We start from the raw sequence: 27,241 nt of genomic DNA, 5'->3' as shown, positions 1-27,241 counted from the left end.
ATGGGCGACGCACGTAGGGGGCGGCCATTTTGGATTTGCCGATGACAATAGATTGACCGTAATGTTTTTGTTCGTACTCGATTCTAACGCGCATGCGACTTATGAACTCGCTTAACCGGAAAAAAGGTGCGCGATGATTTGAGTAATTACGATATTTTTTCTCGTGCACTGAGTTACCATCTGAGCTAATGAAAAATTTTTTAAATCATGATGAAGTCCAGGGTCTGACGGGATCCCATCTGGTCGGAAGGAGGCAATGCAAAAGAAGATGAAATGCTGACCACAATTAAAACACTTTAAAACAACAACAAGACGTTTCTGCTCCCATGTGGAAACCTTATTCACAATGAAGTTCAAAAGTGTGACTAGCTAAATACGTTCAGTGTGAAAAAGGCTCCTTGGGTAGCCGGAACGTCTTGTTTTTATTTAAATTATTTTTATTGGGGTCAGTGTTTCGTCTTCCTTTGCTATCATTAAATAAGTTCAACATTTTTATCTCCACTAGAGACATAGCTGTCGCGTTAGAAGACTGCTCATTCCAAGAAAATTCAGAAGTATTGAAGTCCGCAGCTATCACAAGATAATTGGTTGTGACAGTTGTAGAACTTAGAGGAGGTCTAGAAAATGAACAATATTTTTCCATTTTACAATCTGATTTTGCACAATACATGTTGGCGAGGGTTGCCACCAGTATCACGTGCAGAAGAAGAAAGTTACCTGTGAGCATGCATGAAGAGCCCACCACCCCGACAGTTTCTATCATTTTTAAAGCAGCTTTGAAAAATGTTTGTTACGTCATCATTTAGCTATTATTCCATTCCAAGCGTGATGACAGGTTTTATCATGCATACCAGGCTTTCGCTTTGTTTTTAATTCTTTTGCAATTGACGGCAATAAAAGTTACATCTACTATGCAGATGTTGAACAACCTTGCCACTAAAGAACAGGCGGGAAAAAAAAGGCAGAAATGTTACCAGTCTAGGAGGACTGGTATGCTTCCCTACACTGGGGGACAGGGATGAGCGAGCTTCAAAGATGGAGAGGAGAAAGGAGCACTCAAAGTCGCTCAGTCATCATATAACACTATTAGTCTATAACGAGTGGTTCATGTCTTTTGCCTTCAAAAAGCTGAGGGCTGCTTTCGTCGTCTTCACCCGCAATGATCTCTCTGGACAACATTCTAGAATGATTTCTGCCATCATCGGTCTGCGATCTATGCGAGCTAGCGCAACTGCAAGTGATTTTCTCTGTGCATTGCAGTGAGGACAGTCGCAGAAGATATGCTGAAGTGTCTCCTCGCCACTACTGTTTTCACAGAAGGGGTTGTCAGCCAACCTGGCCACTGCTCCTATCATATACTTATGTTCCCTATTTAAAGGGACTGTCTATCGTCTTTCTTTGCTCTACTGTTTTGTGTCGCAATAAAAAGCATACCATGTGAAGTGTCTAACCTTGCAACGGTTTCTCTGGAAAGTGCGTAGAAATTTTTAAAACAGAACTTTCCTGTCCCGGTTATGTCTCCTTTCATCGGTGGGATGAATGCCCACATCACTGGTTGGTGCTGGTGATAGTCGAAAACTGGAACCGCAGGCAGTTTTCGCAGGCTTATGAAGTTTGGTTATTAATAAAACAAATACCTTAGTGGTCGTTTTAGGCACACACATGCTTTTTTGTTGTTTTCTTGAGTGCCGGCGGATGCCGTGGTCGCGTTTCTCTGCCGTTTGCAAGCAGGCATGCAGGCAAGCGAACACACCGCCGGCAGCGCCACCATGCGCCTATTCGAACGTGTGAGAAAAAACAAAAACGAAAATTTGTCTCTGGTGCAACCTAAAGCTGCCTCATGTGCATAAAATACAATTTCAAGTTGAACGTGTTTGTTTTTAAGCAAAATACGTCTACCTGTGAGGATTTCTTGTTCTACCTATAGATTGTCAAGATTGACCACATTCGCTGTTGGGTGACGCTAGTGGTCACTTTTTATCTATTTTCAACATCAAGTTAAAATTATAATTCCTTTTTCTGGCACGAAAGCATGCTCATTGCCATCGATGTGATGAACGATCTTTTCATTTGCGCCACAGTCAGACAAATTTTTCCGAGCGGTAGACAGTCTCTTTAAGAATAGCTTATCATATTTCATATTTACGCTAGTAACATCACAACCGTTTTTTTTTTCCGAATTCCCAAAGAAATTTTCTTTTCCTGCTCACTGCCACTGAGAAATCTTCTTGTATGCAAATATTGGAGCCTTTTAGCTTCTTAGCATCATCTAAAATAGACTGTTTATATTTATATGTTGAAAACACTGCAATAAGTGGCCGACGTTCAATATTCTGGTACCGCCTAATCCTGTGTGCCCACTCAATGTTCACCGACTATATTCCCAATCCACGATTCCTTTAGGTTTGTGCAAATATTTGAATGTCTGTAATATTCAAACTAATATCGCTGTATTTGAATTCAGTTCGATTCGAATTTAAGTTGTTGCATCGAAGTATTCTAAATGAACGAATAGGTACATGTATATCCCTTTCAGCGGTTGTGTGTACAAATCTACACATCAAATCTAGAGGCACATCACACACCGTTTGTTCATTCAAAGGGCTTGAAACGAGGTGTGTACATTTGTAGAGGCCTTTTGAGTGGACAAATACCAGTCGTTAAGCTTCTATATGCTACGTCATGCTACAGAAGATCACTTGGCTGGGGACAGTGCCATGCCATGTTCAAAGACAAGTTAATGTGCCGTGTTCCAGGACCCACTTCAAGATTACTTTTTTCTTTTCTTTGAATGAATGCAACCAAAAAACAAACTATGCTTGCACTTAGATTTATTATTGTCTTCTTTATGCAAAAATTCATGCTAACACACGATAACCAATTATTATTGTCTTCTTTTATGCAAAAATTCATGCTAACACACGATAACCATGCCATGTTCAAAGACAAGTTAATGTGCCGTGTTCCAGGACCCACTTCAAGATTACTTTTTTCTTTTCTTTGAATGAATGCAACCAAAAAACAAACTATGCTTGCACTTAGATTTATTATTGTCTTCTTTTATGCAAAAATTCATGCTAACACACGATAACCAGATACCTGATTACATGTTAATTAACAATTATTACTGAAATTCACACATAACAGAGCATTCCTATATCTTTTTTTTCTTGGAATGTAATACTGAGTGCTTTGGATTAGTGCCATGCAAGTTTGACACATTTGCAGAGAGTGGATTATAATTCGCATCTGAAGGAAATATTGGTCCTCTTGTAACCCCTTGTAAAGGGAGTTTCACTGCAGTGAAGGGGTGGGAAGCAGTGAAGTACTTAACCAGGAGAAAGTCTCACTGCCACGAAGCCCCACTTCAAGGTTTTTTTTTTCTGTGATACTTCAAGGTTAAATGAACACATTACCCTCATATAGGGTCATTATTTTTCAAGTTTTGAAGATTGTTATACTGGGTCTTATGCTCTACATACAGTAAATTTTAAACCAACATATTTTACAAATTATCACTTGCATTCTACTGAAAGTTAAGTCCTACTACAATTCAAAGTGGTTTCCACTTTATTTGAACCAACAAGAATGGCATTTGCGCTGGCCGTATTTTAATTTAATAAAAAAAAATAATGTGTAGTTTGTGGAAATGGAGGCTAGCCCGCCGCCTTTGCACAGGCTTTCCTGCCCATTTTCTGCCGTTCTCATGTCCCGACAAAACTCCCCACCTCCGCTGTCTGCCGCGCTGGGAAAGCGAGAAGTGACATTTAACCCCTCTCACCCGGTAGCGGATGACAACTGTGGCGCCGTGCGCGGAGTCTCTCTGGACGCTTTGAGGGCACGTGTCGGGAGTGAGTCAAATTTCTCCGGGACAGCTGAGGGTGAGCACGCACTTTCTTTTCTGTCCATCGACTTTTATTGTTTAGGGGCTCGTTGTACTTCGCTAACGGCACCTCGCGCCTACGGCGAACTCTCACGTTTTGTCTCCCCTTCCGAACGGGAGGGGCGAAGGACGTTTTTCGCCTTTGCTCGCGCAGCCGTCGGCGGTGTGTGCATGTGTGTGTACGTGCGTGACGCTGCTGTGGGCACTAAGTGCTCGGGGCACTGACCTGACGACGTCGGACAGTCCGGATGTGCTCTGCTCTCGGCTTTCGCCGCTTTTTAAGAATGGCCAACTTTTACCGTTCCTTCATTCCGTCCTGTGCCCGACTGTAGGCGCCCTTGATAAGCTCTTGGGTAAGTCTGCTGAGTGGTAATGGGGACCTGAGCAGCAGGAGGCATTTCGCCGACTGTCTAACGCCATAGCGGAGACAGCGCAGCTCAAGCTCCCTGACCTGACTAGACCGTTCGTTGTACAAACTGGTGCGAGCATTCTGGGTTTAGGATCCATGGTGATAAGGGCTGCAGCGCGAGCACGAAGGTGCTAGAAGAAACATGAAACGAAAGGTGAGGCAAGGAAAGCAAAGAGGACAACACGAGGACAACACCCATGGATTCTAACCAACTAGCCCAAATAGCCGTTCTGGGTTTAGGAGCCATCCTGCTACAGGAATGCGATAGCGTGTTGCAGTCGTTGGCCTTTGCCAGCTGCTCCTTGGTTCCTGCGAAGAAAAATTATTCTGTGACCGAAAAGAAGTGCCTCACCATCGTGCTTGCACTATGGAAGTTTGACGTCTACCTTGACGGGACGAAGTTCATGATGCAAAGGGATCATAGTGCGCTCAGCTGGCTGATGCGGCTCCGTGAGCCTGCCGGCAGGCTGGCGTGCTGGGCTCTCCTGACACAGCACTATGACTTTGAAGTGCAGTATAGAAAGGGGAGAATCAACATGGTAGCTGACACGCTATCTCGTGCCCCATCGTCTGCTGAGGACCTTGATCCCGGTGATACAGCCACTCGCGGTGCCTTAGCACATGCAAGCGCCGGGGGCGAAACAGCGGCGAAAAGGGGAAGGGGGAAGTCCTCATGCGGACGACCTTGGCTACTATCCAGGTAAGCGGCTCACGATGTAGCGGCCGAGCGTGGGAGCTTTGTGAAGGCCACGGTGCCGAGAGCGAACCCGTGCTACTGTGCACATGGCGATCGCTGCGGTCCTGAGTGGGCGCGATACCAGACTCCCCACCTTTGGGAGAATGGGAATTGCTTTCGGCAGCGAAGAGCTACTGAAGGCTCAGCAAAGTGATCCGTTTCGAGTCTCCGAGAGGCGGAGCGCCTTATACATAGCTTTCTCTGTGGCAGGCGCCGATAACAACCGTCTCGAAAAGGTGGAGCGCCGTTACGCTGCTTGCTCTGCAGCGGGCGCGAATAGGTAGCTGAAACAGCGTGTGTCGCCGAGTCCCCGGCGGATTCATATTTGCTGGACCATGACGGGCGCCTGCTGACATATATATCCACTGACGACTAGTCCATCGACTTGTTTAGGGTGGTTATGCCCAAAAGTCTGAGAGCCGCACTGTTGCGATCCTCTCACAACGAATCGTGGCCGGTCACCTGAGTGGCTTGAAAGTTTTCGCAAAACTGAGTCGCGTTGTGACCTGGCCCGGCGTGAAGCGTGACATCTTTCGCTATTGTCGTTTTTGCCGCGTTTGTCAAGCGGTGAAATCAAGGGATGGCAAATTGCCCGGTCTGATGAAACCAATTGTTAGGGAGCATCCGTGGCAAGTGGCCACCTGTGATCTAATGGGACCATTTCCTAGAAGTAAGCAGGGGCTCATTCACCTTATAGTAGTCGTTGAAGTGGGTGGAATTGTTTCTTCTTCGGAAGGTGACAACGCGAGCAGTGCTTGAGAGGCTGCTGTAAGTTTTTTGCCGGTTCGGCTTCTCGGAAAGGCTTATCACGGACGATGCTTTGTATCTCACCGCTCGGGTGTTTGGTGTCACATGCCGTTTCCTCGGAATTGATCACTGCACCACTTCACCCTATCATCTCCAGTCCAATTTTACGGAGCATGTCAATCGTACGATCAGACCGATGTTGGCGGCCTTTGCCAAAAGTCGGAGTGACTGGGCAGACCATTTGACCAATCGAACATTGAAAGTTGCTCAACTAGTTTCTTGCCCGCCTTCTTAAGTTTTGGAAGAGAGTTAGCAAATCCGGTGACCAGCGTCATTCAATGCCAGTTCAAGGACGAAGAGACGCTGGCAGACTGCTTCGCTTACGCGTCGACTCTTCAAGATGGGCTTTGTTGAGCTTTCTGCAAAGCAAGGCAAAGTTTGGCGTCAGTCAGGGCTCAGCAGAAGGCCAAATATGACCGCAAGCATCGCGACCTACTTTTTTTGGTGAGTGATCTTGGCCTGATGCGTAACCAGGCTCTTAGCGACGCCAGTAAGGGGTTCTCAACCCCGCTTGCTCCTAAGTGGCTTGGTTCATACCAAGTGGAGAAAGCTTGGACTTCACTCGTGTACTTGCTGAAAGATCCCCATTCGGGAAAACTCAGCCGTGCCCATATCGCAGATCTGAAACCCTTTCCATCATGATCTGACGAGCTCGCGCCAGCACCCTGTGGCACTTGAAACAAGCAACAGGGCACACCCAGAGCGGCGGATTGCATTCGGACCCCGCACCGGTATAATCTGAGGAAGTGGTCACCTTTGTGATTTCGCGCTGGATGGCGGACTTCTCCGCAACCGAAGGCCCTCAGTTTACTGTCTAGTCTCAGTATTAGCCCTGAGAATGAACACTGGAATCGCCACTGTAGCGTTTAAACATCATGGCAAGGACTCGCCTGCTCCGCCGCCGACACATGCCAATAGATGCTTTCTTCCAAGTCCTCCGTGTACCCGCCCGTCAGCAATACGGTGGTCATTTATTCTAGATTTCGAGTAGTAAATAACTAAAGCTACAAAGTAAAGGTTTTTATTGCGGTTTAAAGTTAACTAGGCTGCAGAAAGTATGGATTCACTTTGAAATCGAAAGTGCAGGACAGTGAGACATTAGTTGTTTTCACCATGCACATACTCGAAAAAATCAATGCTAAGAAAATATTCGTGCTAAATGGGTCTGAATTCATTACAACTCGGCATATACTACATGAATAAACATTTGTGTCGAATAAACATTGTGTAGAAATGAAATTAGGATGTTTTCAGTGTACTCGCAGCATTGCGATTTAACGTGCAAGTTATGTCTGGCTCTGCAAATATAGTAGCTCATTAGGCAGAAATCCGCTTTGGGATGCATGATACTTAAGATGGATCTGTCTTTGATACACAATCACTTATCGTAGTTCGAAAAAAAAAGTAATGCTGCAAACCACAGAATGGTTTCCGGAACTCTGAGACGTCGGTATACTTGGATCTTATGTACAGATTTCTTCCCATCAGTCATCAGGATTATGTAGTCGCACACCCTGATTTACGCGAACAGTTGACTCAATCTACCACCACGTCATAAACGTCACTTCAGGTAGGAGAACTGCTGATAGCAATCGCTTGCAGAAAAAAAAAATGCCAGAAAGTCAAAATGAACTGTTTCGAAGGCGCACTCCTCTTTATGGCTCACGTGATAATGAAATGTCATTTGCCTAAATGTCATAACAATTAGTCTCGCACATCATGTTCATATACAGATTGATGCTGTTTTGGGGTAATCAGCCGTGAAAAAAATTTATTCATCAGGTGGCTGTCTAAACTGGTACTTACAAGTGTGACAGCATAGTTGCTAGGATGTTGCATGTTGACACTACCTGAATTCAGTAGCATTTTCTGCAACTAACCTCAACTTGGTTTCCTAGTGAAACGGAGTACTGAAATTATTTCCAAAAAAACATGGAGCTAAATAAGGTGAATAAATATGAGCAACTACCCACAGGAAGATCTAACGCGCGGCGATATAATCGAGCAAGTGTAAAAAAAGAAAAAAAAAATGCGGCCAATAGTTTTTTGATGCATCGAATACAGAAACCAACTGTGGTAGCAAAACAATAACATCTTTTTAAAAGAATCACCTCTGAAAAATTCAACCTGAAGTGCAAGTACGCTGTCGTATATGTTTCAGAAGCGTGACAATATTGCGAGGCACGCTGCTCAGTAATTGTGGTCACCTTGTATTTTTTTTAATCTGCTGCACATGAATCGTCTTGCTGTTCACCTCAGTCGCAGTGCGGCTGCAGTGGCCGATAATCAAACCCATCTTCGAGGTAAGCAGCGGGACACCATAGTAAACCACATCAAAGTGTGTACGCTGGAGCTCTAGGCACTGTTTACCATTCTACTGAATAAAAAAAAAAACTTTTTGTTTTTCATTGATTTACGAGAAACATCATTGATGCTGCTTTAGTCATTAATTTTAAATGTGAGGCAAGCAAAAAAGTGAGCGCTGGCAGCGCAACGGCCTTCGAAGAGTTCGTGCCGTGACGTCATGCAAGCCTCCCACCAGGTGGCGCCACTCCAACTTGTCGGGGCTAATGGCTGGCTTCTTTACAGCCTGTTCTCGTAAAGAAGTCGACCCCGCCCGGTTTGCTACCAGTGTTTCGTGTTTTTTTGTTTTTTTTAAGTGTTCATGTGCATCTTGTTTTTTTTTTTCTTCTGTCTCATATGAAGTGTTTATGTCTATTTTATGTTGTTTTCTTATGTCTCATATGAAGCGTTCATTTGTATTTTATGTTTTTATTTTCTTTTGGCCAAATATTAAGTGTCATTTTGCTGTGTTTAACTTTTTCTTCCGTGTTTATTTCGTATACCAGCAAAGGGAGTTGTTGATTTGAGCGTTGGTGCTTGTACGTGGAAAAAGGGACGAAGGCTGCTTTGCGCCTTTGCTCGTGCAGCTGTCGGCATTGTGTGCGTTCGTGCTTCTGTGCTTGTTTACACGCGTGCCGCTTCTGTGCGTGCCGGGAAAGAGTGCGCATCATGGCTTTGTCCCGTCGATGTGGACACTAGAGGTGCTTCGGGCACCGACATACTGACGCTGTGCCCCGTTCTCGGCCATCGCTGAGAAGCCCTGCTGCCTTTTTCACCATGGCTCCTGCGTGAGGCCAGCTGACAGCAGCTATATGCTGCCGGCCAACGCCAGTATGCCGGCAGCCAATTTCGGTTCGGCCTCCCTGATCCCTGGAGAGGCCCGGCTATCCTGCGAGGTTCCCTCGTCATCTATTGAAAAATGCGGGGCCTACGAACCACCACCGAAGCGACGTTCGTCGGACACTCTGACCAAAAATCAAGAGCAGCCATGAGCCATCAGTGAGCCGCTTCCGTGCCTTTGACCTCGCACACAGGCATCCAGCGGACATCAGGTCCGTTCGATTCACCTGCACCATTCGGAACCGGTTCGCGGCTGTGCTCACAATGTTCGAAAATTGTGCAGCGCGAGTTCAGCGGTACAGGCACAACACGACACTCAAAACGAATGACTATGTGCCGACAAGGTGTAGGCCTTATTTCTGTTTGCTTAACTTACACCGTTCAACTAACACTGACCGCTGGTAAACCGCACATGCAGACAGTTTATGAGGCACAAACATCTTGGCAAAACACACCGCGTTAGTAGTGGCTGGTACGGCGCCTGCACCTAAGCGCTGCATCGTCTGCTCAGCTGCACGCTCGGCTGCACCAAGCCGGCACCGTCAGGGCAGGAGAAGCAGAAAAATCGTGAAACGGTGCTGCACCTATTCTGCACCTTTTGAAACGAATGGCAGGGTTCAGAGGTCGGGAATATAGATAGCACCGCTGAAACAAATGGCAAGGTGCAGCTCCTCGTGAACTGGTTCATATAGGGCAGGCGAATCAAACGGACCTATTGTCACGCACCGTTCCTCCACGCTGTGCATGCTATCCTGCTCCAGCACCACGAACTCTAGCCTTACTTCCCTTACTCCCTTTCGCAAACATGTTATGGTGTAATGTGTTTATTTTGCTTTAATGTTTTCTCCTTCATCATTTTTTTAGCAGCAGTTACAGGGCTGGACTGAGGTTAGCTGTTGCTCATAGGAGTGTCATTTTAACTGTATGAGTGATGTCCGGCTGCCTTTGCAGACCGATAAAGGGCAAACTTGAAAGAGGAGGATGTGGGAATTGAGGCAAGCCCGCTGCCTTTGCCCGCGCTTTGCTGCTTATTTTCTGACGTTCTCATGTCCCGACATGACACCCCTCCTCCGCTGTCTGCCGCTCTGGGGGAGCGAAGAGTGACGTTTAACCCCTCTCACCCGGTAGCGGATGTCGACTGTGGCGCCGCGCGCAAAGCCTCTCGGGACGTTTTGCACGTGCGCTTCGGGAATGAATCAGAATTTCTCTGGGGCAGCTTAGTGTGAGCACGCATTTTCTTTTCCGTCCGTCGACTTCTATTGTTTGGGGCTCGTCGGATTTTGCCTCATGCCCGCGGCGAACGCTCACCTTTTGTTGCCTCTGCAAATGCTAGGTCGAAGAGCAGTGCGGTGTCCTAGTGCGTGGCCAGGCTACGCCGACCCATATCTCTCCAAAGGCAACGCGAGCACCTTTTTGCCCTCGCTTAAGCAACCGGGCGCTTTGTGCCAGTGTCACGAGGAATCACTTTTGCCCACGAAGACGTGCTCGCGGCACCCCTGTGTAGTACTTCTCGCCCGTAGCGTGGATAAGTCCATTTGCTTTCCTGCCGCGCCTTTGGCAACAGGCTCTGTACTGGGTTTGGTGTTGCCGCAGACAATAAAGTGTTCCGACCTTGAGCAGTACCGTGTTCTCACCACGGCGACTGTTAACGTGCGCCCTGCAGCTCGCTAAGACCGGACCCACGCTAGGGGCGGTACTCCTTCTGGATACGTATACACTACAAGATCAGTTTGATTATGACATATATGCCCAACTTTCTTTATAATATCTTATGTGTACCATTCAAATTTGAGTAGAAATTATTCAATCAATATCACCATTTGCTTCAAATTTTTTTCAAACCTCAAATTCACTATTCGCGAAAGCCTAGATTTCTTGTACTTTTTTCTCAGAGGCAGTGGGCAGTTCATGACTATCACTGTTAGTGACACCATAAAATGTCAAGTTACATTGCCTGTTGCAGTTTTCTAAGTCAACTTTAGTGGACAAATCTTCCACCACGGTACGCATATCTTCAGTTTTCTTTCTACATGCTGTCATAGCTTCTTTTAAGTTTGGAAAGTGTGCTATTTTGCTTTCCGTAGAATCTAAGTGTGACTTATGCTCCTACATATCTGCTTTACTTTGGTGGCATGAGGCTCAATGGATGTTACAGTTTCTCCGAGACTGGGGCTCTTCGATTTTTGACTTCTGGGTATCCCCGAGCTGCCAGAGCTGGACAGAGCGCGCTCGTTTTTCTCAAGCTGCTCCGTCCCCCCGTCCCCCCCCCCGCGGCGCACTTCCGGTTGGCGTTTGTTTTTCTCGGGTTGTACGTTCTGGCGACCCTCGGGGAGCCCGAGGGTCGTGGAAGCTTTCTGGAAGGTTTTGGACAGGTTTCGGGCTAGCAGACGCCGAAAAGGTACGATGCGCGCTCGGTGCCGTCTTTGTGAGGACTCGATGGATTGTAATGTGGGCGCTTGAGGACTGCGCCTTCGCTTGTCATTACGCGTGGCATTATCTTCTAAAGCCTGTTCCGCCTTGCGAGATGAGGCGATTACGAGTGGCGGCGAGTGTTTGAAGCTACTGTTCATTGCATTTGTTATGTTTCCCGTGAAGCTTCCTCCTGTGAACAACGCGGTGAACTGTTGCCTATTGACTGCGTCGTGCACAAGCCTTAAAAGTTATGTACGTTGTACACGTTTGTACGCACGCATGGAGACAACTTTGGAGTTATTCTTTTTTTGTAGTAGTCATTCGTGAAGCTGTGCCTGCTTTCTGTGCACTTATCGAAGACGATTGTGATCGAACTAGCTCGCTCCGTCGTATGTTTGCGTACATGAACCTCTTAAAACCTCTGTCCTGACTACACGATTGATCTTTGGTGGTGATAGAAGGCCTTAGATCGCGACTGTTGGTGATGCTCGCTGGTTGCGAACAGCAAGCGAACCCATTTCCATCTATGAGCCAGCATATGTGGTATGATATTATATGATACGACGCGAGAAAAAAAAAAACGGAGAATGGAATTAGAAATGTATACATTGTTTTGTGGCCCATTTCATCGTTGGCTTTGTCTGTTTTCACCTCTTCGTAATAATGCCGTGCAGTACATACTATGACCTAGTAGGTCAAATCAAAGCTGATATACATGGCATTCGTTAAGTGCCACTTAGGACTGAAAATCAGGCCAAGGCAAGTTTTAAAAATTGGTCGAGAACGTGTCATGCAGTTTATTTTATGTACAACGCGCATTCGTGGTACCGATACCTGCGCATATCATAAACTTTAGACAAAAACGTAAGTTGGTCAACGTGTGTTTGCGACGTATGATACGCGATAGCTGAGCAGGTATATATCTTCAAGCTCTTTTCGGGACACGATCACTTTCGTGTGACTTCGCATCGTGTTGTGCAGTGACTGATACATGTACTAAAAGACGTGAGCTTGTCAAGCCGTCACCGTCGCGGCAGCTCACCTTGCATCGTTCTCAAGGCAGCGTGCACCAGCTGGCTGTTCCATTCGCGGATGCGGCGAGTGATCGTGCGAGCGTACGAAGTGGTACCCCAAATGCGTACGCTCGAGGATATTATTTCAGCTTTTTGGCGAGCTTAGCTATGTATTTCCAAATGGACAATGCAGAAAATAACCAACATATACGCGGCGCATTGTTTTGTTTGCTGCCATGACAGTAGAGTTTGTTTACGTTTACGCTGGCTGTCTTGCATTCGATTTTGCGACCTTCGGGTTGTCCCCGGGCGGGCGCGTAGCCAGCTTACGTCATTTCCTATCAGAACTGGATGCAGCTGTAGCTTTCGGGGAGCCCGCGGGTCTCCAGAACCAACCCAGGCATCCGAAAATCGAAGAGCCCTGCTGCTTTTGCAGGGGTGGAACAGTTGTGCCATTTGCGTCATTGTGTGCCGACCTGTGCCATTCTTTGCCGATAAACCCCTGCTGTGCCACTATCACTTATCAGCCGCTTACCAAGCCGTGGCACCCATAGTTAGCCGCCAGGTGCGAAAGCCATTAAGCCCCGTGCCCGGAAGCGTGTTTACGAAACGTCGTCGTTTCGGTTTAACTAAAATGGTTATAGTTTCAGTTTCAGATCGCTCCAGTCTCAGCCGTGAACTTTGATTCTAAGAGCGTGGTCGCAATCGCTATGTGCGCGCATCATCATGACAGGCACTTGGCTCGTAAACACTTCTACGTGCTGTTGTCTGAATGTGTAGAGACTGCAAAAATATTATCTCTGCTTGGCATGGCCATATGCTCTTACACCAACGTCTTGTAGTGTTGCGCGATATTGGATCTTAAAGAGTTGGCTGCCAGCCTTACAATTTGTTGTTGTCGTATTCATTGTCTTGCCCTTCTGGTTACTCTTTTTTTATTTACCGTATTTACTCGTGTAATGAACCTACCCCCACCTTGGTTCTTGAAAGAAAAAAACTTCTTTTTGTATCTGTTCATTTCATTTTGGTGCGACAGCCTATGCTGTTAACGATCGAAACAACGTAAAACAAGCCATTATATTGTCACAGGGTCGTGGTGTGGCCGAAGACAGGAGACTTTATGTTGGAATTCAACTGTTTTATTTGGGCGAACCTGTGCCCGGTAAACGGAGAGTCTGATTACAGGAGCAGTCTTGCACAGATAGTAATGAATGAAGCGTCGGCCGTCGATCAACTACTGGCAAGCGGCGAAGTGCGTCGGCATTTATGCTCTTGCCATCGAATGTTCTAGCGTTATCGCTGGTGGTGACGTAGGTTCCAGAATAATCTGTAGAGTACGAGGAGTAGGCAAGATCTTATCGAAATTATCTACTACAGTCCTGAAGCTTCTCGAAAACTGCAGGCACGGCTTGCGCTGAGAATTGTGCAGTGTATTGGGGCGATAACAAAACTTGAGGGATGGAACGTAGCATTGCCCCCCTCTGAAAAAGGCATCGTCCCGATGCTTTAACTAAAGATGAAGGTATAACAATAATGCAAGAAAGTACAATGAATAAATTACGATACAGCAACAATGCAAAAAACACTGTCTCAGTTTGTTAATGCGCATGAAACGGCTTGAGGTGCACGACATAGACGACTTCAGGTCGCGATCGGCATCGTTGAGAGTTTGTGATGCCATCGTAGACAACCTCGTAATCAAGTGGGCCGAGATGTTGAACCACCCTGTACGGTCCAAAGTACTGTCGCAGAAGCTTTTCACTGAGTCCACGTTGGCGTATCAGCATCCACACCCAAACATGTTCACCGGGCTGGTATTTCACGAAGCGTCGTCGAAGATTGTAACGGCGGCTGTCGGTCGTCTGTTGATTCTTGATACGGAGACGCCCGAGTTGTCGGGCTTCTTCGGCGTGTTGAAAGTACCCACTCACATCGAGGTTTTCTTCGTTGGTGACGTTTGGTATCATGGCATCGAGCGTCGTTGCCGGGCTCCTTCCATAGACCAGTTTGTATGGAGATATCTGCGTCGTCTCCTGCACCGCCGTGTTGTATGCGAAGGTCACGTACAGAAGAATGGCATCCCACGTCTTGTGTTCGACATCGACGTACATTGCCAGCATGTCGGCGATCGTCTTGTTTAGCTGTTTGGTGAGGCCATTGGTGGGCGGGTGGTACGCTGTCGTCCGGCGGCGGTTTGGCTGTATGCCAAGATCGCTTGAGTTCGGTCAGCAGTAAATGCCATTCCTCTGTCGGTGATGAGGACCTCCGGGTCGCCGTGACGTAGGACGATATTTTCGACGAAGAACTTAGCTACCTCGGATGCACTGCCTTTCGGCAGGGCTTTTGTTTCGGCATAGCGGGTGAGGTAGTCGGTAGCTACCACGATTCACTTGTTTCCGAAAGCCGACGTCGGGAACGGCCCCCGTAGGTCCATACCAATCTGCTGGAATGGTCGGCGAGGTAGTTCCATTGGCTGCAGAAGTCCCGCTGACCTTGTCGGTGGTGTCTTGTGTCGCTGACAGTCCCGGCATGTCCTCACATAACGAGTGATGTCGGTGGTAAGACGTGGCTAGTAGTACCTTTCTTGTATCCTCGTGAGCGTGCAGGAAACACCGAGGTGCCCTGCCGTCGGATCGTCGTGCAGGGCCTGCAGGAGTTCTGGCCGTAGAGCTGAAGGCACCACAAGGAAGTACTTGGCTCGGAGCGGTGAAAGGTTTTTTTTTGGAGAAGACCGTTTCGCAGGAAGAACGACGCAAGTGCGCGCTTAAATACCTTCGGGACTTCGGCGGTCCTGCCTTCGAGGCATTCTATTAGGGCCTTATGTTCCGGGTCGGCCCACAATATAACAACACAATAAAAGTCACACCATAGTTTTGCAACCATGCTAAACAGTTGCGAGCAGCGCGTGCGCGGATGACGTCAATCAAAATTTTAAAGTCGCGCCTTGAACGGCAAAGCGCCCTCTGTCGAATGCAGGAAAAACCTCTTTGCTGATAGCGCCAGGCAAGCACAGCGGCACAAAAAGAAAGCCTGTGGCACCCCAAATGGTGCAACCTATCTATAGCACAACCGCACCCACCACGCGGACAGCGCCTTGTGCACCCGCTTTGTCTACCACAACATCTACCGCAACGTTTGCGCGCCCCCATCTAACGCTGTGTTTTTGTTGTTGGGTTTGTCATTATGAACTTAGTTGGGACACCTGCTGCGCAGGGCACGGTCGGTCGGGACACCTGCTGCGCAGGGCGCGGTCGGTCGGTACATTAGCTACATGGCTAGTTACTATGAGCATGCGCTGGAGAGCTGTTGGACGACACTTCATCGTCAATGCTTGCGCTTTCGTCATGGGAGGAAACAAAGAAAGCTTTGGCTACAAAAAAGATTTGTCACGCATTTCACAGGCCAAAAAAAGCAAAGCCGTCACACGAAATTTTCACTGTTATAACTCCCATCCGTGACTTTTCTCTTTCCTAATGAACTCTCCCCCTAAATTGGCGTCAACTTTTCTGAAAAAAAAAAAAAAGTGGTTTCATTATGCGAGTAAGTCTGGTAGTTTGGAAAAAGAAAAAAAAAGGATCACAGTGATTGGGCTCAAAAGAGGCGGGGGTAGTGCCTGGTTCCCAGACCAGCCTAGTAAAGATAGGTGCACAGGGCTTTTCATCGAGCGTATGCATGTATTCTCGTTCATTTGACCGCTGTGCTCCATTATACGGTGCTTATCGACTTGGTGGTTCATGCTCGTGCATTCAGGTTTATACAAGCCTTAAAAACAAAAGAATGCATTTTATGGTTAGCGTGCTGTCGAAGTGCATGCATGATTCAGCCATTTGAATAGCTAGCATGAAGAAGAAGTATCATTGCAGTAAAGCTTTTGTTTTGGCAAGTTGGTGCATTCTTTAACACATATGTGGGTTGCGCGAACAAAACATGGACGAAGGAGAGTGAACAGGACGAGCGCAAACTTTCAACTGGGAAAACGGAAGACCAAAGCGGGGAGACGCTTTGGTCTTCTGTTTTCACAGTTGAAAGTTTGCTTTCATTCTGTTCTCTCTTCTTCGTCCATGTTTTGTTCGCACAACCCAAATATGTGTGTAAGAAATATCATGTTAAACACAATGATGGGTAGTGCTGAGCATGCAGTGGCACCTGCATTTGCGCAAAGTTCCAGCCTTTCAGGTGATAGCCGAGCTGTCCGTATTTACATGCTTTACTTTTTTTCTGCGTCATGGACTGCACTTTTTTGTATCAAGAAGGAATATTCACCAGTGTTAGTAAGCTTTAGTAATGCTTGTTGCCCTTTCCATAACGTGGCCATGCTTTAAACATTGTCTGACTAGGTATGCTAGAGACCATTTCAGTGGGTGAGGAGGACCAGACTGGCAACCAGCGCTTTCGTTCTATGCGGAGTGTACAGGTTGATGCTTGATTGTGTGGCGTTTCTAAACAATTTCAGCATGTTTGAGGTCGAACTGCAAATTTTTTCGCTTTTATCGTGATATCGGTCAGTGAAAGATCAACGCGAAGCCAGTGTGCCATCTTTTATTGTTCTAAGAACTACAGAAAAAAACAGAAACTGCCGTCTAAATAAGTATGTGGCATGCATCATCAAGCATGCAGCGTTTGCCGTTGCTTCATGGTACATCATTATGTCATGTGGCAAGTTCTATATCGGCTAGTGCCGCAATATACCCGGAATGCTCAGTGTTCCACTCGGTCAAATGACAATCGTATTGACGGCGAGATCAGGTTATAGGTGGCAGCACCGTCCCCGCACAAGTGTGGATAGGTGGTCGGTGGCGCGTATACACATACACGCAGCGGAGCTTCGTTGCGTGCGGTCTGAGCCGGTCGTCTGCGGATAAGATGCATTTACTACAGGTTACTCTTAATATCTATGCTTTTTTCTACTGAATCTATGCACAACGCCTATGCAACTTTGATGTTACCCACGAGTAAAGGGCATTCTGCCTTTCATAGGGATGCTCGCCCTGGGTGACTCTCTTAACGCTATCGCACTAAACCACACTTTTGGTGCAATGTTTTTATGTGGTTAGCTTATGTTCCGCCTGCTATGCACTGCTGTAGAGTAACTGAACTACTTATTTCCATTTTTGTCATCTACATACTTCAAAAAAAGAGGGAAAGAAAAATTGGAAAGCCCGCATATCACTACGATTAGTTCAGTACCACCATTTGCACCTTATACACTTATGATTTTTTTTTTCTTATTCTGCTCACCATAAAACATGGGACACTCAATAAGTCTAGTCAGGAAAGCTTGGTGGCTGACGGCGCTTTGCACTACACTGCGTTTACCACATGTATGCACATGTTCTTACACCAGTAAAAATATAAACATCTTATACAAGAGTTCAGTAGAAAGCTTTCATCGATGGAATACATGCATAATAGTGTTGCAACAAAGACATTGTTAATGGGACAAGCATATATTTTTTCAGACAAAAAATGATCACTGCCTTCTGTCGGTCACTAACAATGCCTTATAAACGTTAAGGACAGTGTAAAAATGATGAAGTTTTCAGTGAAATTATACGACATATATAATCCATGCCGTCTAAATTGATTTTCAAATACAAGAGTTCAGTAGAAAGCTTTCATCGATGGAATACATGCATGATAGTGTTGCAACAAAGACATTGTTAATGGGACAAGCATATATTTTTTCAGACAAAAAATTATCACTGCCTTCTGTCGGTCAGTAACAATGCCTTATAAACGTTAAGGACGGTGTAAAAATGATGAAGTTTTCAGTGAAATTATACGACATATATAATACATGCCGTCTAAATTGATTTTCAACGTCTTGGCTCTTTAAAGCATTCTTAAATCTATGCACACAGTTGCGTAGGGTTGCTCTGTTTTAAGTAGAGTTTAAGTACCGATGTGTTACTTTTTCATGTGATAGTAATAGTTTTATATAGTGGTACCACGGCCAGATAAACACAACTAACGCTCCTGACATGATCGATAAAGTACAGTGCCATAGTTGTACACCTACCAACAGCGTGCATGTCCTAGAACCTATTTTTTTTTTTACAATTGAGTCGCTGTAAAACGCTGCATTCACACACCATTTAATAGTCCTCATGTTTTGGGAGGATGCTAAGAGCATTTTACGATGTGCTTGAAACAGAAAGCGGCACTTACTCTGAAATTATTGTGGTGAATGGAGGTTAGGATGACAATAAACAGCACCCTGGAAAGTTGCTCTTGCCGATCTTATTACAACGCATTAGCAGCCGAGCAAGACAAAGTGCTTTCATACATCGTTTCAGGCATACGTAGAAACAGTTACTCTCGTGCTGACATTACCGCACAAACCACACTTTGAGAACGTGCATGACGTATACACACTTAGAAACATGACGTGGTTAGGAGATGACGCACAGAGCAATCCACACTTTGCTATTCCGGCCAGTTGCCGCCAGGCGGCGACTGCTCAATCTCGTGACCAATATGGTTAGATTGATGACCGAAATAAGCAGTCAAGTATGGCCTTGACCATCAAAGGGCAAAACATCTAAGCACCACTCGAGTAGCCACTTGTGTTGTTTTCGCTTCGCTTTATCCCCACAGGGGCGCCTGCGCAAGTAGGCGTTTGGTGTGTAGCGACACCACGGACCCGAGCTAACGGGGGAGTTTCAGCTCCCTCCCACGCCTAGCCGTGCGTGGCTGCGCTGTGTCCGGGGAAAAGGGGATCCTGGAGGTTGAGCCAATGCTGGGTGATTGGACCTTTAAGGCCCCCCGGCAGAGGCAACACACCCCTTTGGCCCCGGCTTCACATAGACGGCACCCCTGGGCTGACCCACCCAGGGGAAATCGGCAGTCGCCTTTTCCTATCTCTCTCTTCCTACATCTTAGTCTTTTCTCGTCTTTAAATCTATCCTGTCTTCTTCTCTCTTCCATTTACTTCCGATTTTTCCTGGCGGCAAGGGTTAACCTTGTGTAATTACTCAACCTTGAGTAGTTATATTTGGTTATAGTGGCAATGTACGGCTGGCGTCTGCAGCCTTATGCTATTAAGTGCTTCAGCGTCCCCTGGTTGGACTCCATGGTGGGTGGTCGCCATTGCTGCCGAAAAAATAGTACACTACTATGGGAACACCTGCATTTCCCCATCTCCTAGATCGTCTTCCGCTTAAGAGGGGGTGCACTGATGAAATATCAATTTTCAGCCAACCCAGACAATGCTTTCCAAAATTCCATGTAGTGCACAGTGAAAAGCCAGCAAAACAAGCCAGAGCCATATCTCCATTTCTTGTTGCTAAATCTCTGACTGAGCTCTTTGGCCCAGGATACAAGGTTACAAAGATGGCTAGCGGAGACCTTCTCCTTGAGCTGCCTGAAAAACACCGCTATGAAAAACTTGGCAGTCTCGTAGCATTTGGTAATATCCCAGTATCTGTTTCACCTCATAGATCAATGAACACCTCACGCGGAGTTGTTTCAGAAGCAGACCTTCTTGAAATGTCTGAACAGGAACTGCTTGAAGGGTGGAAAGAGCAAAATGTCACGGATGTGAAACGAATCGTCATCAGATGCGACAACAAAGAAATACTTACCAAACATTTAATACTCACTTTTGCATCTAGCACACTGCCTTCATCTATAGACACAGGCTACATCAAACTCTCTGTCCGTCCCTACATTCCCAATCCAAGACGGTGTTATAAATGTCAACGATTTGGTCATGGCTCGCAGAACTGCCGGGGTCAGGAAACTTGTGCAAGATGTGGTAGCCACGGCCACACATCTGATGACTGTGTTACTACGCCTCACTGCGTGAATTGTGACGGGGAACACGTATTCGCGTTCGTGTCCTAACTGGAAGAAAGAAAAAGAAATAATCACTCTTAAAGTCAAAGAAAACATCACTTTCAAAGAAGCAAGAAGAAGAGTGTCGCCATTTTACGGCGCAACATATGCTGATGCGGCGTGTCAGGGGGCAAAGCCGCACCAGCCCTCGCCACCCCTTCGGCCAGCGCAGAGCGAGCCGTCGGCTGTGGCGCCTGCCCCTAAGGCGGCAGTAGTTCAACCTACTCCGCCTTCAAGCAAATTGAGGCCGGAGACTCCAGGGTCCTCTGGTCTCAAGGCCTCACCTCACCAGGCGAGGCCTAAAATCCGAACCACCAGCTCGCATGTGCGGGCATCCAGTGCCTCTGAGGAGGCAATGGATAGAACGGTACCCTTGGTATCGAAAGAGCGGCGCGCCTCCTTAGAGCGCGCCAAGAAAAATAAGAAACCAATAACGGGGCCGGACGACCGTCCTGCCACCTAAAATAACAAGCTCACTCTAACACAGGACACTCTATGTACACACAGCAGCATCTCTTCTTTTAATATGCAGACAGAAATATTACAGTGGAACATCCGAGGCCTTCTTCGAAACCTTGATGACTTACAAGAACTCCTCCATGAATACAATCCAAAAGTGCTGTGTGTACAAGAAACACACTTAAAACGAACAAACACAAACTTTTTACGTAAGTACGTAATCTTCCGAAAGGATAGAGATGATGCCATGCCACAATCCGGTGGTGTAGCGGTTATAGTCAGTCAAGGGATAGCATGCACACAATTACCCCTTAAAACCTCCCTCGAGGCGGTGGCTGTCCGAGCAGTTATTCTAAACAAACTTGTCACTGTCTGCTCTTTGTACATACCTCCGCACCACCGTCTTGAAAAACTTCAATTCCAGTCTTTAATAGACGAACTACCTGAACCTTATCTGGTCCTTGGGGACCTGAACGCACATAATGGTCTGTGGGGTGACTCTCACTGTGATGCACGAGGTCGTCTCATTGAACAATTCCTCATTTCATCAGGTGCTTGTCTGTTGAATAGGAAAGAGACAACATACTATAACCTTGCCAACAAAACTTACTCTTCCATAGACCTGAGTATCGCATCTCCTTCACTTGTACCATTGCTTCAGTGGAAAGTCATAAAAAAATCCATACGGAAGTGACCATTTTCCTTTAGTTTTGAATACACCAAAAATATATGAATGTCCTCCACATGTTCCCAAATGGCTGGTAAACAAAGCCGACTGGGAATAATTTCAAAAGCTTACTCACTTAAATTGGACTGATATATGCGGATTAGGCATAGATGAAGCTGTGCAGTACTTCACGGCCTTTCTTACTGACGCAGCAGCCAAGTGCATTCCACAAACGTCTGGACTGCCCGGCAAACGACATGTCCCGTGGTGGAACACTGAGTGTCAGAAAGCGCGAAAGGAACAGAACAGGGCCTGGAGGTTGCTGCGGAACTCGCCGACTGCGGAAAACCTTGAGAGCTTTAAGAAAATAAAATCTCGAGGCAGGAGAACGCGTCGGCAGGCCAGAAGAGAAAGTTGGCACAAGTTTTTATCAGGGATAAATTCATATCCACAAGAGGCCAAAGTCTGGAACATGGCTCGTAGGGTAGCAGGAAGAAAAGTACACTCACTCCCACTCGTAAACACTCAGACTGATACCTTGGAAGATCAGGCAAACTTCCTCGGTGCACACTTTGAACGGGTATCCAGCTCGTCCCACTATACTGACACTTTCCAAGAATACAGAACAAGAATAGAAAAGCAGAAACTCGAACACAAAACCACTAAATACGAGGCATATAACCAAGCTTTCAGTCTAGCTGAGCTCCGAACATCTCTAAACTCCTGCAGTACTTCTGCCCCAGGTTCTGACCGTGTGGTGTACGAAATGTTAAAAAACCTACCAGCAGAAACACGAAAAACCCTACTCTGTTTGTACAATGCTATCTGGTTTTCTGGCACTATCCCTATCTCCTGGAAAGAGGCTATTATTATTCCCATTTTGAAAGAGGGCAAGGACCCTTCTTTAGCTTCAAGTTATAGGCCTATTGCACTTACAAGCTGCTTGTGCAAAGTCTTCGAAAAAATGATAAACTGCCGACTTGTACATATCCTTGAAACAAACAATTTGCTCGACCCAATTTAGTGCGGGTTTCGGGAAAGTAGATCCACCACACACCACCTTGTTCGTATCGAGGCACAGATCAGAGACGCCTTCGTCCATAAACAATATTTTCTGTGTTCCTCGATATCGAAAAGGCTTATGATACAACATGGCATTTTGGAATTCTAAGAGACCTGTCTCACCTTGGTGTGCGCGGAAGAATGTTTCACATAATCGAAAGTTACCTGTCAAACCGGACATTCCGTGTCCGTGTGGGCAGTATTCTCTCCCAAACATTTGTCCAGGAAACAGGCGTGCCACAAGGTGGTGTACTTAGTTGCACACTTTTTATTATCAAAATGAATTCCTTGCACTTGTCTATCCCCAGCAATATGTTCTATTGTACATATGTCGACGACGTTCAGCTTGGCTTCAAGTCATGCAACTTGGCAATGTGTGAGCGGCAGGTTCAGCTGGGTTTAAACAAGGTCTCCAAATGGGCAGATGAAAACGGATTTCGACTTAACCCACAAAAAAGCACGTGTGTCTTGTTCTCTCGAAAGAGAGGCATGCACTCAGAACCCGACATTGAACTGAACAGTCAACGTCTGTCTGTTAATACGGAGCATAAATTCTTAGGATTAATCTTGGACAACAAGTTGACCTTCGTACCGCACATCAAGTATTTAAAAACAAAATGTTTAAAAGCCATGAATGTTAAAAAAGTATTGTCACGTACTACTTGGTGTAGTGATAGGCGATGCCTCATGAATCTGTATCGAAGCCTCATTCGCACCCGCTTAGATTATGGGGCCGTTGTTTATCAGTCTGCAACTCAAAGTGCTTTGAAGATGCTGGACCCCGTGCACCATTTGGGCATCCTCCTTTCTACGAGTGCTTTTCGCACCAGCCCCGTAGAAAGCCTTTACGTTGAGTCAAATGAGTGGTCGCTTCATCTGCAGAGAACTAACATGTCCTTTGTTTATTTCCTTAAGGTGAAAGCAGACAAGAAGCACCCCTCATACTCTACTATTAATGATTTGTCGAGCTCAATTCTGTTTCAAAACAGGCCTTCGATGAGGCAGCCCTTCTCAGTTCGCCTGAAGGGTCTAGCTGAGGAAACTGGAGTCTCGCTTGAACACAGTTTAATGGCTCCTGTAGCATACCCGCCACCGTGGCAATGGCATACTATACACTGAGATGTGTCTTTTCTAGAAGTTACAAAGCATGCGCCTATTGCCCATATTCGAACATACTTCCTCGAACTTCAACACAAATACACACGTCCTGAGTTTTTTACAGATGCCTCCAAGTCTAACTCCTCTGTGTCCTACGCTGCTGTCGGCCCATCCTTTTCGGATGCTGGCCCTCTACATCCAGGCACAAGTATCTTCACAGCGGACGCCTATGCGATACTTGTGGCGGCTAAACACATCAAACAATTACAAATACAAAAAGCAGTAATTTATACAGACTCCCTTAGTGTGGTAACGGCTCTGCACAGTCTTAAAAAACAAAAAACCCGGTCCTTGTCTCACTTTACTTCATTTTGTGCACACTCTACACACTCAAACAACATGTTGTAGTGTGCTGGGTGCCAGGGCAACGTGAGGGCGGATCAGCTCGCTGCATCCGTTCACAAAAGCACTGCCACTACACTTATATCAATCCCGGCCCTTGATCTTAAGCCGTCTCTCAAACTAAACCTCAGGGTATACTGGCAGAGCAAGTGGGATACACATACACAAAACAAACTACACGTTATTAAACCATACCTTGGTCATTGGCTGCCCGTATCGAAATCGCGTCATACAGAGGTAATACTAACGAGACTTAGGATAGGACGCACATACACGACACACACATATCTTTTGTCCGGGGGCGATCCACCATTGTGCGACAGATGTGGTGAAGCATTAACAGTCCTTCACACGTTAATCCAGTGCAAACACTTAGAAACTCTAAGAAAACAACATTTTCCATTACCCTACCGACAACATATACCTTTACACCCTGCAATGTTCGTCGGTAGGGAACCGCTTTTTAGTCATAAATCCTTGTTAGCGTTTTTAAAAGCACTTCATAGGTTTCATATCATATACCCGGGCATTCCGTAGCACAACCTCTCCAGAGAGGTTTTTGCTGCCGTGGCTACCCAAGAAAGCACTTGCCTCACGGCCCTTGGACGCAAGGGTACGAACGAGTGAGGCACTTGTGCTAATGCCAGACATGTCCACCATCGTTTTTCATTATCACCAACTTTTGTCACCTATTCACATCACACACACCTTTCACGGCATGGTCATGATTTTATTACTTGTATGTTTTTACCCGCCTTGTTGCGAGGAATTTTATGGCCCTTATACAGCCGCTAATCACGATCATTGTCCACATTCTTTGTCCCATGAACTGGCGCTCTTTGGCCATCAAATGGCCCTTGCACCAAAAAACACCATATATCATCATCGCTTCGCTTTATTACTATATTTTAGTATGATGAGTTTGATCAAAACAATTAGCCTCGTAGCTCGGCTCAACACTGACGAAAAACGCCTCACTTTGCAGCGGGGTATTCCACATGAAAATGGCATGGCGGAATCCTTGTCATGAGTGTACAACTTACGTAACACAGTGAGAAGTATTGTGCGTGCCCGATGTGCGATACCTCAGGAAGACAATGTCTTGCGTGATCAAGAACTGTGTCTAAGAAGTTGCGGAATGAAATATAACACAGTTAATCCTGTTAAGTAAAACAAAATTAAACTGCATTGTTGCAGTAATCTATAGTTTTTATCACTGTCGATTTTAGTGCTTAGCTTTGTGAACGATGGCCAAGATTTTGCAAAAGCCGTACTACTGGAAGACAAAATCTTCAAAAAAAAAATTATAAACGCAAGAATGGCTCTTACACCGATCATAGGCTCGAGCCCGGGCGCGCTTGGTGCCTTCACTTCCACATCGATCCAATGAAGTGCCACGACTAAAAAGAGAAAAAGAAAAGAAAGCTTGCTTGCATGTAAACAGTAGCATCGTTTTGTGCGTGCCAGCGGCTCCCTATGAACGATTCTAATTTTGTCCGCACTCGAGGGACAATAAACGATTGAGTAATAAGGCGTAATTAAAGGTCGAGCAAAATAAAGACAACAGTTCGTGAGCCATAAACAAAGGCTGGCGACATCTCCAAATGTTGCAACTGCGCACTCACGCACGATCGCATGTACGGATGTAGTTGCTGCGACAGCATAACCAAACTGGGAGGGTGCCTGTTCTCAAAGGGGGCCTGCACTTGCTTGCCCTGCTAGAAGGTCGAGATATTCTTGCGTTTTTCCAACAGAAAGAGTGCTGAAAACATACGACAGGTCCACGTCGTGGCATATCATATTTGACCCCGAATGGATTGAAACATTTCAGGACATCTCACAGACTCATTTCCTACCTATATGACATCATTTGAGATGAAATTCAGTGCGCCAGAACGAAGAAACCAGAGTGCAACAGCAACCATACCATTGAAACGTGGAACTTCGCATGTGCCAGTGTGTTGCCAGACCAGGAATGGCGCTCTTCGCTAGGCAACATCGTGACTCCCACATTAAAAAGGTCTACATCGCTAGGGGAAAATGCAACATGAACGTAGAGCCAAAGAACCACTTTAAGGTGAATTTCTTGGGCTGCTCATGCTCTCTTGTCGCGGTTGGTGTGCATGAACTGTGTTGAGGTGCAAGTCTGTGGTCTTGGTGCTGCAACTGCAGAGTTTTATGAAACACTTCCCACCCGTGTTGATGCAGTTGTGCGGTCAACACAAGTTGTGCCTCCCAATAATTGCATTGCTGATTCTAATTCAAGAAGTTTTCTGTCCTGCAGAGCTGTCCACGTGGGAGGAGGCTCCCCTGGAAGAGCAGCTGCACCTTTCGCGGCAGGAAGAGCGCACGCTGCACTCCGAGTTGACACTGGCCCGCTCCCAGCTGGCCACCTGTGAGGCACGCCTGCTGCAGTGCCGTCAGCGTCTGTGCCAGCTAGGACACGAGGTCAGTGTTTTCACCAGAAAGGCTCATTCAGAAAGAAGGCTGAGGCGGGATATAAAAGTGGGCAGTAAAAAAGGCAGTGAGCTGGATTGCTCTGGTGACCGTTTCCCCGCTGAAGCTTTCCATTTTGGTGCAGCCAATCAGAATGTCATGCAGTGGGAGGGGGGGGGGGCGGCGCTGGCGTATCTTGGGCCCCACGTGATAGCAAAGTGCTCAAAAGCACATCTTTCCTTGGCCAGGCGGGCAACCAGCAAGAGAGTCTGAACAGGTATGCGCGGTTGCCGCCTGGGTTGCGAAGGAGCCTTCACATCTCATTTGATGTTGTCTGTGCAAGTGCAAGCATGCAAGGGAAACCGTCTCATAGACTTCTTTGCTTGTTGAAATATGAAATTTCCTGGATGGACTCATAGTGAAGTTTCATGCTTTTGCTAAGCTTCAAGTTACAGACTTGTGTATGGAGTATTCGTAAGATAGTGAAGTTTCATGCTTTTGCTAAGCTTCAAGTTACAGACTTGTGTCTGGAGTATTCGGTAAATATGCTAGCACTGTGAAATACAGTATGATGCTTCCGGGATCGCCATCTTAAACAAAACGTTTTTTAAGTGTGAATACACTTTATAGGCGACCCCAAACCATCCACCGCCGTCGGCGGCGTCCGCAGTCTTCTCTCTATCTTTAAAAGAAAGAGGACTTGGCGGGCCGCAGCGCGACGCTCTACCGAATAAGCCACGGACGCGACGCTGATATCGGTGTCAGTAACGCGCCTTATACCCCCTCCCCCTTCGCTCGCTACAGCTGCGCACACACCCCTCTCTCTCGCGCGCCCGCC

General features: G+C 46.5%; 1 protein-coding gene across 5 annotated transcripts in view; it reads left to right on the top strand.

The window, feature by feature from the left end:
- Window positions 1-27,241, top strand: part of RASSF8 (ras association domain-containing protein 8) — a 139,410-nt gene that overhangs the window by 44,674 nt on the left and 67,495 nt on the right. For 4 of the 5 annotated variants that reach the window (XM_037420280.2, XM_075886313.1, XM_075886310.1 and 1 more), the window contains exon 4: window positions 26,237-26,415. In XM_037420280.2, the coding sequence (XP_037276177.1) occupies window positions 26,237-26,415 (179 nt within the window). The remainder of the gene's footprint in view (window positions 1-26,236; window positions 26,416-27,241) is intronic. The other variant, XM_075886311.1, reaches the window with a different exon arrangement.

Source organism: Rhipicephalus microplus, chromosome 2, assembly GCF_043290135.1.
Source record: "Rhipicephalus microplus isolate Deutch F79 chromosome 2, USDA_Rmic, whole genome shotgun sequence".
NCBI lineage: Eukaryota > Metazoa > Arthropoda > Arachnida > Ixodida > Ixodidae > Rhipicephalus > Rhipicephalus microplus.
This window is presented reverse-complemented; position numbering and strand designations above follow the sequence as displayed.